The sequence below is a fragment of the Camelus bactrianus genome, chromosome 16 (assembly GCF_048773025.1).
Source record: "Camelus bactrianus isolate YW-2024 breed Bactrian camel chromosome 16, ASM4877302v1, whole genome shotgun sequence".
In the NCBI taxonomy this organism is placed as follows: Eukaryota; Metazoa; Chordata; class Mammalia; order Artiodactyla; family Camelidae; genus Camelus; species Camelus bactrianus.
Genome location: NC_133554.1, coordinates 43,506,996 through 43,520,507, shown reverse-complemented (window position 1 = coordinate 43,520,507; position 13,512 = coordinate 43,506,996). Strand labels below are relative to the sequence as shown.

Here is a 13,512-nt window from a genome sequence, read left to right as displayed (position 1 = left end):
TTATACTGCAATAAAGCTGAAATTTTTAAAAAATCAAATAAATGAAAAGATTATTCCTAACAAAGACAATTTCTGGCATTGGAGAGATGTTCAACAAATATTTACTACATAAATATAATCACCACAGAAATTATAACTAGCTCTGGAGGCCTACTTTTTAAACGATGACTGTTTTTAAAATTTAGAAAAAGCAAACATAAAAGCCAAGCATAAACACATAAAAGAAAATCAGCTATGATAAGAAGGACAAAAAAGGCCATTTCTCTTAATGTAAGACATTTATTTGGTTACAGTTTTAGTGTTTTAACACTGATTTGTGATACAACAGACATGAAACTTACTTTTTAAAAAAATCAATTAAATACCTTCCCCTTTTCTGTTCAGAAAATTCACACTTGCACAATCAAATTACCCTAAAAGCTGACAGGAGGTAAGTTAAGCTTCCAACCAAGCTGCTCTCTCAACCGGAGATGGCCTCTCTTTCCTATCAGGATAAAATCTTAACTTGGAAGGACCATCATTGTTGGGTCTTCAGTGATTCTTGATGCCGGTTTTACGACAGAAAATTTCCTGCGAGAAAAGCTAATATCTTCATATTTTAAGATCAGTGCTTATTTTATTAAAACATTAGCATCTTAACATTAACTCGTGACCCGGTCAAAAGGCACCAACATTCCTTTTCCAAGCATCCATCACCATGGGTGGAACACGGCGCCACCTGCTGGTCATCACATTGTTACACATCCTATAATTTCCCAGTGGTATTCAAGGTCAATGGGGCTTCTTAGAGAACCCTACAGTGTCAGAGTCAAAAGGGGCCTTAGAGGTCTTCAAGATGAGTCCCCTTGTTTGACAAATGGTGGCTTCTGTTCTCCAGCTAACTCAGAGTGGCAGGGGAGCAGACCAGCCTGTGGAAGGCATACTGCTTTAGAACTGAGAAGAAAACCGTTTGGTGCTCTAATCTGGCCTAGATGGGGTCTGCTAGTCAAAGAAAAGGATCGGGTCAGAGGAGGGGGAAAGGGCACCCTGAGTTCCTATTCCATCACTTCCCAGGGGTAGAAGGCGGTCCAGAGGCAGCTTTCCACTCACAGCTGGGCACGTGTTGGCTCTTACACAATTTGATTTTGCTTTACTCAAAGAACTAGAAGCTACATCTCGTAAAGTCAACATGGAGATTCTAGGACCAAGGACTATCCAGAAATCCCAAGTTATCAGCATAAAAGTAGCCCCAGAGTGAAGGCAGTAATTCTCCCCGTGGCCTTTTCTCCCTCATGTCCCCACAAAGAGGCTGTCAAGAGGTCCTGGTAAACTAACCTAAGGAGCTGTGCTATCCTGTGGGGTGACCACCGCCTGGGCGTGGAGGTGGGCAGGGCCCCAGCCCCAGCTCCTGAGCTTCTTCCAGAAGTGGAGCAGAGAGCTCTGACTCAGGGAGGCTACGGGTCTCCTGGAAGAGCCCCACATTCCAACCCAACTGGGGACCCGCGCTTTTTACTGCCTTTCCCCGGAACAGAGCCGCTCTTGACGCCACAGCCTGAATTGTCCTCTGTCCACAGAGCTGACTGGCCTTTGTGCACACGGGCTGGGTCAAGGGCACGTGCAGCGCACCTGGACACGCCCGGGGAATCACTTCTTGAAGATGAGTGTAGAATAAGAGAAAGAATTCTGCTTCAGAGAACAGCAAACCTGAAATCTTGCCTCAGCTCTGCCTTAGAGCTGAGCGGCCCTGAGCACAGCACCCCTGATCACTCTGAACCTCGGTTCCTTTTTTTTTTAAAAATGTAACAGTACATGGATAAGCTCTACCAAGTGACTAGGGTTATTGTGAGGATCAAGTCAGATTAAGTGGGAGAGTTATCTGAGAACTGGGAGGCACCCAGTTGGGAGGATGGCCACTTCACTTAAGTGGGTCTATCTGGGCAGCCTGGTATCTGAAAAAGAAGACAGATCCTAATTTGTTCAGGGCTGCTGTGGTCACAGAGAAAAGGTGACAACCAGGCTGTGAGGCGCTGCCCCTACTTTTGCCCGGAGAGAGCTCATCACCCCTGTGAGGGAAGCCCCGGGGCACACCTGCGTCTCCCCATCCCAGCCAGCAGCTCCCGGGCAGCCCTGGAAAAGGCACATTCCCTGCCTCGACATGTTAACGCTACCTGAATTGAAATTCAAAACTGAATTTTAAATATTCAACAAAAATCCCTGATATTTCATTTCAGGTAAGACTCCTCTGCAAATCCTTGCAAGGGATCCGACCACAAATTCAGGCTTCTGGGAGCTGGCTACACCCACCAGAACAACGCCCTGCATATATTTGGTGTTCAAAAAAAAGGTTTAACTCCACACACTTTTCTGGGACACCTATGGGCCAGGCACCCAGGGCAAGGCTGTGAGGATCACCTCGCCATCACCTGCCCTGGTGACAAGTCTGCCACGTCCTAACAAGACTGTGTTCAAAACGAAACTCCTACATCCTGACACATGTGCACACCCGTGTGAGTGAGTGAGCCTGGGCCTGTTCATCTCCCTGCTCGTCCAGTCTCAGGCTCTGCTGCTCACACGCGCGCGCGCACACACACACACACACTATAATTGGCTAACTTCCTCCTCCTGGTCTCGGAATAGCAACCAAGACAAAAAGCAGTGAGCACGAGTGGCTTGGGCTCGCCAACACTATAATTCAGGACAAAACCCTTGTAATTCTCCAAATGGTGGGGTTTTTAAATAGGCTGGACTTCAACACCCTGTTTTCTAAAAAAGAAAAATAAAACCCGGTCCAAGGCATAGCTCTTCTAACAGACCAAGTGACCAAGAGCCGAATAGCCCAAACAGGTGGATTCTGAACTCAAGCCTCCCAAGGATTCACATTTTTAAAACTATTGATTTAGGAAAGTCCTCCTGGGGGATGTGTTTGCCCACTCCAGGGCCCCTTTGTTTCAGTATCTTTAATCCTAAGGAAATCATTAAAATGCAGTCTCTTCTTGGGAATTTCCACCTCCTGATCACTGACCCTGAGCCAGCTTCAGCCCTCGGGATGTGCCTCTGCCTACAAGCAGGATGTGGACGGCTGTGAGGAGATGGGGAGACACACACGGTGGGGGGAGAGGGGCCCGTGTTTGCATAGTTCCTTTACAGGGCTGTGGCCCCCCCTCAGGAGAGGGCCCAGGGGTGAGGGGTGGGGAGTGACGGGTGGAGGAGGGCAGGACGGGCCCCTGTGAGCATCTCAGACCTCTTGCCCTGGGTCATCTGGGAGAAGCACACCTGTCCCAGGCCATCCCCCTCTGTGTCCCCCCACCTCAGGGTGAGGACATTGCAAACTGCAGGCACAGGTCACACATAGGACAAGAATGCCCTCCTCGGCAAGCTTCTTTCTATGCTCCCCGGGGGGAAACTGGCCCAGGGATGTGTTCGGACAGACTTGTGGGCAAGTGCCTGGTGATGCTGGGAGCAGGGTACACTGTGTTTCCTAAACATGGCAGCTTGGGACACCTCCACCAGGGCCTCCCCTGTCCGTCCTCTAGAGAAGAGGCAGTGGGGGTGCCCTAGAGTTTCAATTTCCCTTCCTTGACTAGTCTGTCATTGAGCTGGCAGAGCTGGGCCAGGAAACCATCGTTGGGGCCGATCTCACGGTTCTGCCTCACGACGCTCAGTGCAGACTTGACATCCATCTTCTGACGCATCATGAGGTACGCGATGACCAGCGTTGGTGAGCGGCTGTAACCCTCTCGGCAGTGGACCAGCACTCGGCCTGCAAGAAATAGGGCGACACAGTGAGCTGCCCATCCAATCACACCACGACTCCAGGCAAAGCTCTTCCAGGAAATGCAACTGAAAACGACAACGCCAGGCCACTGTGTACCCACCAGAACGGCTAAGATGAAAAAGACAGAAGATCCAAAGCGTTGGCAAGGATGTGGAGCGGCTGGGATTTGGACATGTGGCTGGCAGGGGGGTGTAAACTGGCACACTGCTTCGGAAAACTGTGGGGCGGGATTGACTCAAGCTGAACACATGCCTCCCCCGGGACCCAGCAATTCCATCCCAGACCCATGCCCTGCGGGACTGCACACCCACACTTGCTAAAAGACACACACCAGGATGGTCACAGGCATGATATTCATAATAGCCCTAATGGCAGAATAGATAAATAGCATGAACAATCTACAATTTCCCAGCTACGACATGGATGCAACACACAAACAGGATGTATGTGAGCCCGCAGAGTAGGAGAGCCAGCCAAAGGGATCCAAGCTGTTAGAAGTCTGGATAGCAGTAAAGGGGCTGGGGAACTTCAGACTGGGAGGGAACGTGTCGGGGGGTTTCTGGGGTGCTGGTCATGCTTCATTTCTTGATCTGGGGGCTGGGACACAGGCGTGTGCAGTGCGCTGATCCACACACTGTGATACAAGCACTTCTCTATATACAGTTTATCTTCTGATCAAAAGCAGAATCAGAAAACCACCCAAATATCCATCAACAGGTAAATGGATAAACCAACCTCAGTAAATCCATCCCTATGGGATGCTACGCAGTGTTAAAAGGGCATTCCTGATACATGTGACAACACAGAAGAAACAAAATTATTACACGGAGTGAAAGAGGCCAGACCAAAATTGTACATACTGCGTAACTCCATTTATATCAAAGTCTCCAAAATGTACACTAATGTCCGGTGACAGAAAGCAGATCAGTGGTTGCTTAGGAACTGAGGGGAGAGGGGCAGAAGGGACAGGCCATGAAGGGACATGAGGAGAATTTGCTGGGTGATGGATAAGCTCACTCTCTGGGTTATGGTGACGGTTTCACGGATGTATACCTATGTCAAAACTTATCAAACTACTATGTGTAGTTTCCTGAATGTCAATTATGCCTCAGCACAGCCGTTTAAAAAATAAAAGGAACGTGCATGTCAAAAACAAACACAAGGACAAAAAAAAATCACGACAAACAAACAAACAAAAGTACCTTCTCGTGATCCCCCAAATGGCCCACAAGGCTCTACTAAACCTGTCCTCCCGTCCTCTCCCTGCCCCCTGCACTCCAACCAGCCCCTCTTTTCCTAGGTGTTGGCTCTAAGGTCATCATCCCAGGAAGCCCTTTCCTGCCCACTTTCTAAAGCCAGAAGCCCTCTCCCTTTACCCCTCACCCCTCCTCCCTGCTTTAGCTACCCTCACCCCCTGGTGAGCCAGACATCTTTGTCATTTGTTTACTGTCATCTTCCCTTGCCACATAAGCTCCATGAGGGCAGGGATGCCCACCTGTTTTGCTCCCTGCTGCATTCCCCAGCATCTGGGGAAGGAAGGAAGGGATGTTGAAGAAAGGCCAGAGGCGTCATCAATGAAGTCCCCAGCTGTTGGGGCGGAGAGGCCCCGGCAGCCACAACTTCTAAAATATCACGCTGACCTGTCACCATTCGCGGGTAGTCCAGTCTCCAGGGTGTGGCTTACCAGGCCAACCGTCCACAGCCTCGACACCTTTCCAGGCTTTTTCTTACCTCTGTGCCTTTGCACATACTGTTCCCTCTACCTGGAACATCCTCTCCCTCTTGGCTACTTGGCAAACTCCTACTCATCCCTGAAAAGCCAAGCTCAAGGGTTTCCTTTGTCAGCATAGGGATATAGAACCCAAATCTCTGAAGCCGTGTGAATCTGGGTTTAAAGTTTAGCTTGCTGGTTATGATAGTTAAATGTATCGGCCTCGCTTCTCTATGATGCCAGGCTGCTTGGTCATACACTAGTCTAGAAGGTATTTTGCAGATGTAATTAACACCTACTATCAGTTGACTTTAAACAAAGGAGATTACACTTGATAATGTGGGTGGGCCACATCCAATCATTTAAGGATCTTAAGAGCAAAAGCTGAGGTTTCCTGGAGAAGAAGGAATTCTGCCTCTGCACTGTAGCACAGAAGTCTTACCTGAGTTTCCAGCCTGCCAGTCTGCCCTACAGATTGCAGGTTTACCAGCCACTATAACCGTGTGAGCCAACTCCTTAAAATAAATAGTACATATATTCTATTGGTTCTGTTTTTTGTTTTTCTATGACTCACCTAAACCCACTGTGTCTCAGTTTCCTCATCTGTACTAATAGTACCCATTGCACAAGATGGTTGGAAGATTAAAGGAAGTGACATGTAAAGCCCTTAGGCTAGTGCCTGGCCGACACTCAATGAATAAATATTAGCCGACACCACGAGTCCTCTGGTGGTCCCGGTACATCTCCTCTCCTACAGCAGACCAGCCCTGTGGGACTGTTGGCCACGAAAAGATTACCCTCTGCTGCCAGAGCTGAGTTCCTGAAGGGCAAGGACTGTGGCGCATTGATTTTGGATGCCCTGCAATCTCTAGCATACACTAGGTGCTCAATAATATTTGCTGACCAGCCGAGTGAAGGATTACCCATCGACACCTCCACACGGGCATTGTTTTGAAGGGAGTCTGCTGGCCCAGAGTCAGACAGAGTCTCTTCTGTTCCTATCACCCTATCCCCCACAACTGGCCCTATTTCCCCAATGCTTCCCAAAGCAGGAACGGGGCAGGGAGTCCTCCACTTTCCTGCCCATTCACTCTCTGGCCAGTGGACCCAAAGTCTCCAGAGTAGGGCTTTCCCTGCCCCCTCTCAGGCAATGGGACCCTCTGCAGAGCAGCTGCCTCACCACCTAGAACCGATTCAGTATGCCCAGGGCTCACAGAGCCAGTGTGGAAGGGGAGGGTTCATAACCCATCCTTCCAGGCCCCACACAAATGCCACCTCCTCCAAGAAGCCTCCCTTGATTTTCCTGGCTGAAAGTGACTGCCGCCTTCTCTGAGCACCCCGGCTACTCCCCACAAGCTCTCTGAAGTGATGGGTCCCTGGCTCCCCTGAGCCCTGCACAGTGTTGGAGGCCAGGGAGTTTCTGTTGACTCACTTGGCCAATCAATCTTAGAAGCATTTATACTGGGCATGAGAACGCATGGAATTCATTTTTGTCACTGGTTTAGTAATGGTTTCCAGTGTACCTGCTACATGCCCAATCTACATAAGGGGCTGGGGAGACAGACAAGGGGACACAGTGGACCCAGCCTGAGGGTGGGCTGAAAGGAAGAGAGGCCACAATGCCCAGTGATCAGGCACGAGGTAGAGTTTGCCAGAGGACAGGGTGGGGAGAGGCAGAGAGAGCCTTCCCGACTAATGACCCAACCCATGTGGACTAAGGCAGGAGGTCACACATTTTCACAGGATGTTCCTAGTTGCCTGGAAAGAGGAAACCATCAGAGAGCTCTAGGTTCTCTGAAAGGATGATCAGTCAATACACAGGAAGAGCAAAAGCCATCCCCCTAACTGGGCACCTCATTCTCGTCTACACGGGAGCTCAGTATAGCTGGAGTGCAGGGGGTGACACATACGAGGCTAGGGAGGACCATGAAATGCCTGACATGAAGTCTACAGATTCTCTGGGTGATGAAACTTCTCTCCGGGGCTCCAAACATGTGAAAACCAGCCTCTAGTAAACTCTGGTCACTGGAACTCATTCCAGTGGGGAGGCTGCTGGGACCAGCAGCATCAGGGCAGCAGAGACAGGCTTGAAACAGGGGGATGGGGCCGATCACACCTCTGTGGGGGTGATTTTCCCTGGGAAGGTGTGGGAAGGGGAGCAAGGAAGAGGCTGGAGGAAGTAGCAGGAAGGTAAGGGCAGCTGCTGAGACAAACAAGCTAAAAGCAGAAAGGGCAGGTGGCCCCGCCTGCTAAGCTGATGTCTGCCCTCTGGCCTTCTAAGATTTCTTTCTGGAATGCCCTGCTTCCAGGGCTGGCATCTCAGCAGTCCTGCTCCAGTCTTACCTTATATTTGGGAGCTGTCGGAAGTTAAAAACTGGGGCAAAGTTTGCTGACTCCCGGCCCAAGCCAATAGCGGCTGCCCCACTCCCCTTGCCAGGTCTTCATGGGACCCAACACAAGCCAGTGAGACGTGAGGGGGACTCCATCAGAGGGACTCGAGAGAATGTATTACTTGCTCTTAAGAAAAGAGAGGAAAAGAGGAGGAAGGGCTGGCTGCCTCATCTTTTGCTGCACTTCGTCCTATTGGGAGGTGGTAACCAGACCTGCCACAGTCCTCTTGGGACCATCAGGGGAGTCTCCATCACTGTAGGAAGAGACAGCAGGAAAGCACCAAGTCCCAAAGCCACCAGAGAGCTGCCACATGTGTCACCCAGCCCAGGAGAGCTCCTTCGCCTCAGGATTTCTTATCATGGAAAATAATCAAGTTTCATTATTGCAGCTATCGGAATGGGGGAATGGGCTGGTAATCAATCCTTAGCCAAAGTTAAACCAAACACAAGGACCCCGGGGCCGCCACTGTGTGAAAGGTCTGTACATCTTGTGTTAATGTGGGGCCACCTGGTGGGCAGCCGGATAAGCAGAGAGAGAGAAACCTAAAGCTCTCAGTCATTTGACATAAAAGACAGGAAACAACAGGTTTTCCAAGAGGTTGCTTGTCACGGGCCGATTTTCTAGAAGAAATCCAGTCTCAGCTGCCTCCCATAGTTTCCGGGACGGCAGGTTCCTTACCATTCTTCTGAGCCAGGGCCTGGTCGATGAAGTCCGCCGCCTTTTCAAAGTAGGCGCTGAGGTTGAACTCTTGTGTGTCGTTGGCCTTGATGCCCAGGTAGGTGATGCCGGAGTCCTTGTAGAAATTGGCATTGGTGTTCACGTGCATGAAGGACCTGCCTTCAGCCGCGTTCAGGACGTGGGTGATGCCCAGTTTCTGCAGCTTGGGGATGTCTTGAGCCACAGACCTGGACAGGAGACAGCATCAGGGGAGGATCAACTGACCAGCCACCCTTGTGGGAGGGAGATGGAGAAGATCCTAAGCCTCTTGGCTCTGAAAGGAACCCTCCACGCTCTGGCCCCTGCTGGCCTCTCCAGCCCCGTCTTACGAGCTTCTGCCCTCACTCCAGCCAGATTTAATTACCAGTGGCTGCCCCAAATAGACTGGGCGCTTTCACATCCGTGCTGCTCCCTCTGCCTGGAATGCTCTTCTTCGCAGACATGCACCCTCTCATTTTTCACCACACTTGGCAGTATCTCCTGTTCTCCCCTCCATTTCATTTGGCATCGTGCTCCCTGTACTGTGGTGCTGGTATAGCCTAGTGGTTAAAAATGGGCTCTGGAGCCAGACTGCCTGGGTCTGAATCCAGCCCTGCAACCTTCAACTTACCAGCCAAGCAACCTTCAACAAGTCACTGAACTCTTCAGTGTCTCAGTTTCCCTGTCTGTAAAATGGGGATGATAGTACCTACTTCTTGGGGTGTTACGAGGATGAAATGAACTATTTTATGGACAGAATCTGATACTGTAGTCAGTGCCACTATTCCACTATTTTAATGCCTGAGTGTGCTTATCTGTTTAGATGTCTAGGTTGTGAGCACCGTGAGGGAGGGACCATGTCTGCTTAATGTCTGTATGCCCAGCACGTGCTATGGTACCTGGCACACAGTAGGTGCTGAATAAATAGGTGGTGAGTCAGTGGAGAATGAAATCAGCACATCCCAGGCAGCCTTCTTCCTTGGATTAAAAAGCGCAGCAGCCCCTTCCCATCCCCCAGAGGGATCCTTCCTACCACAGTCCACCAGCCATGTCTCTGAAGCTCTCTTGGGTGAGTAAGCACTTGGGGAGGAAGTGGCCCTAACAGAACTGTGGGGGTTACAAAACATTCATCTGAATAGTCAAAGGGCTCCTTTATTTCATCTCACAACAACATCCCAATTCAAACAGCAGTTTATACTTTACAAAACGCCTTCTCCTGCATGATCTCGTTTGCCTGTCATAGCAGCCCTGTGAGGAAGGAAGGACAGAGCTTAAACTCTGGCCCAACAGGATGGCAGAATGATATGCTTGTGTTCACATGGGCTGTTTCAAGGCAGGGCTGGGAGGAGACCTTCTTTCTCCTGATGCAGCCCTGCTCTGTCTTCCCCATCACTCTGCCTCTCATGCTCACATCAACGGCAAATCCCAAGACTTAGCAACATGGCTCATCCAGGCTCCTCTCTGCCCAGGGAGCCCTCATCAGGAGCCCTGATTTTAAGGCATTCCCGGTTCTGGGGTGGGGGGGGGGCATCCAGGTACTCAGTCAATCCTCCATGCTGAGCACAAACTTCCCCACCACCCCTGATACATCAAGGTCAGATGTGCCTGAGGTCAAGAGATATGTTTTCACAGTGGCCATCAGCACTTGTCACCCTGCGTATCACCAGATGTTCACAACCTTGGTTCCCACTTGGGAAGTGACGATGACAAAGTGCCCAAGAGAGCAGGATTTCAGGGAGTGCTAAGGCCACTTGCTGCTTGGGTGGCTGGAGAGGGGCTTAGCCTCAGCAATTACTGAGGACTCTGGGATCCTGTTTTAGCTATCATGACACTGCACAAAATTGTAAAGCAGTGGCTCATTTTAAAAAACACCAAATTAACTAACTTTGAAGGGTCACTACCATTCATCTCCCTTCTCTCATACTAAGTCAACATTCGACAACTTTACCATCTTCGTTACTGTCACTACTGTGAATGAACACTGTTCAGTGCTTGACATACAGTGATGCTAATATGGTGAATGAATGATGGAATGAACGAGACCAGCCCCCATAGGGCTGGGACCTGCCTTCCAGACCCCTCCCAGCTCCCTGATGACCCCCACTTTTGTGGCAGTCCTTGCCAGAGTAAGCATCAGGCCCTAGTCCAGGACCTGGGATACAGACATGAATAAGACATCGACCCTACCCTGAAAATCCCTCAACCACTCTGGGCCACCATTTCTTCCTGTGCAAAAGGAGAGAACAGGGTTAGACATGTGGTCTCTGGGCCCATGGAGCTTAGGGCATTGGTAACTGGGTGTTCAGGGTCTCATGAAAATCCAGTCTGCACCCTCCCAAGGCTGTACAGGCATGGTAATCTAATTTTTCACTTTTGGCTGGTATTTCAGCACCTCTCAGGATGGTTAACACTGGTTCTCTCCTGCTGAGAAATTCTTACTAATAGTTTGACTACAAGAAAATGAGAAAACCAATTTGGTAAGAACTCCTAAGTGATAAATAATAAATGCACTTCCCAGTGGTGAGAAGGTCAGCAGCCTTTTCAAAGTGATGGCTCAGGTCCTTAGTGGGTTTATCACTGGCTTGTTCTAGAATCCCTGGTAAATCAAACCCTATCTGGAAGGCAAGAGGAGGAGCGAGAAAACCCAGGCCCTGGTCACTGGACCCCTAGTTTGGGATATTTCAATTCCCCTATCTGGGTCCGCCCGGCCGGGAAAGTTCCACGCCCGAAATGTGACGTCAGCCCGTTGCCATGGCAGCGAAGGCAGACATTCCGAGGTGACCTCACTGCAGAACCAGGCAGCTGTCACATGACGAGCGGGCCGAAGTCCGGCAGGGCGACGGAGGGCCACCTGTTAAGTGAACCTGGTAGCCCTGACCCCGCCCGAGGCCGAGCTCCTAGAAGGTGGCGGCCTTGGGCCGGACGCCGGGCTGGCCGCGTGGCCCCCGGGACTCCAGGCACCCGCACGAAGGGAAGGACAGCGCTGGGCGGGGGCGGGATCCAGCCGCTTCGCCCCACGCGCAGGGATGGGCGGTGACTCCAGCCCCCGCCCAGCCCCCGCCCAGCCCCCGCGGTGGCTTCCGGAGGGGCGACCCCGCCCCGGCTCCCCCAACCCCCGCCCGCCGACGCCCCCACCCCAGCACCCGAGTGGGCGGGGCGCCCCGGGGAGGGGCCCTCAGGGCTGGGCCCGAGGAGCGGCGACTCACGCGTTGCCCACGTAGATCCTGGGGGTGACCTCGTTGCAGGGCTGGCTTGGGAGGCTGTAGCAGCCGCTGCCGTCCGAGAGCAAGTCGTTGAGATCCTGCACCGAGAGCTCGAACGGGCCCGACATGGCGGCGGCCGGGCCCTGCACGCCGGGGCAGCCGCGAGCGAGGGGAGAGTGGCCGGGTCAGCTGGGCGGGGGCTCCGAAGCTGGGGCCCGCCCCGTCCCGCCCCGTCCCGCCCCGGAGGCGGGCCCGCGGGGCGCTCGTAGCGGCGATGCGCGGGCGGCCAGGCGCCTTCCGCTCCCGGCAAGTACGCGCGCCGCCGGGCGCCGGTGGGGGGACGCCCGGGGAAGACCATTGGGCTTGTTTCCCGTGGCTGAGATGCCGCCACGCTGGAGTTTCGGGAGTCCTCTTCCCACCCCCAGCGAAGTCATGGACTTGCAGTAACTACTGGCCTAAATGCAGGGCGCAATAAATGTTCCTCCTAACTGGAGTCCACGTGTCCAGGTGTCCAAGTGTCGCTCAATTCTTTCAGGATTTACAGGGACACCCGGGTTCCGTTTGTGAGCTCTGCCTGCCTGCTGCGGACCAGCAGCCTTGACATCACCCAGGAGCTGGTCAGAAGTGCAGAATCTCTGTCCGCCCAAACTCAGACCTGCTGAGTGAGAATGTGCATTTTAAAGGACCCCCCTCCCGTCCTCCCTCCCCCACGCCCCGGGATCCCTTCGAAGGTTCGAGTTTGAGAAGCCCGATTCTGGGGCACATTTCTTCCAAACTTCGGTGAGAGTCGGCATCGTGCTTAAAGCTTGGGCTCTATGCAAGGAAGCAATGGCATTGTGGCCTTGGGAAATGACTTAACCTCTCTGAGCCCGTTTGCTGGAAAAAAAATGGGGGTAATAATAGCACCTAACTCCTAGGGTTGTTTGAAAGATTAAATGTGACATTTCAGGAAAGCGCCCAGCACTACACAGTGAGCAATAGATAAGTGTTCTCTCTTCATCAGCAAATGTGTTGAGCACCCACAAGGTGCTACACCCTGTGCGAGTGTGGAGATGAATCCAGCTCCTTTGCAGCCCTTCCAGGAGCAGCTGCCAGCACACTATGAGCCGCACAATGTCAGCAGCTCAACTTTCACTGAGGTCCCACTACCAGCAAAAGACCTGCTTTGTCTTCCCCCACTGTCATGAAAATGGCAGTTCTTCCCCGACCCCGACCTCTCCAAAAAGCAACTGTAGTCCTGGGAATTCAGGAAACTCACATCCTGAGCCTAGCTCTACCACTAACTTGTTCTAGAGCAACTTGACTGTTGCTCAGGACTTCAGTTACCTCATCTGCAAAATGAAGAAATTGGATCAAATTATCATTAAGGTCATCTTTCACCTCCCCCCACAGCTGTGGTCACAAATTCAGGGAAACCATTGCAGGGGACACTACTTAGTTTTTAGCACAAGGTGTGTAACCAGGGCTGGATGTCTCCTTCCTCCCAGCCCCACCCTGTGCCTTCCCACCCCTCCCAGACACCACACCTTTTCCTGCTGGTGTTGGTGGCACCTGCATTCCTGGCAGGTGGGAAAGCTTCAGAGCCTCGGCCCTCATCTTGACTTGGACCTAGGTTAGTTTTCAAAAGAGAAGCCTAGGGACAGCCAATCACGATCTGCAGCTCCTCCTTCTTCCCCAAGACTTGTCCTTGATGTCATAAGTGGGTAACTATGACAACCCATCATGGGAACAACTAAGTACCTCACAGAGGAGGCTGG

The 13,512-nt window shown here is 51.8% G+C and overlaps 1 protein-coding gene across 1 annotated transcript; it reads right to left on the bottom strand.

Annotated features, from left to right (window-relative positions):
* Positions 1 to 259: 259 nt before the first annotated feature.
* On the bottom strand, positions 260 to 11,956 carry DUSP3 (dual specificity phosphatase 3). The gene is made up of 3 exons (XM_074343338.1): positions 11,759 to 11,956; positions 8,535 to 8,761; positions 260 to 3,739 (listed from the first exon to the last, which is right to left on the bottom strand). The coding sequence occupies exons 1-3, from the start codon at positions 11,881 to 11,883 to the stop codon at positions 3,534 to 3,536; spliced, it is 558 nt and encodes a 185-aa protein (XP_074199439.1). The 5' UTR covers positions 11,884 to 11,956; the 3' UTR covers positions 260 to 3,533.
* Between the last annotated feature and the right edge of the window lie 1,556 nt (positions 11,957 to 13,512).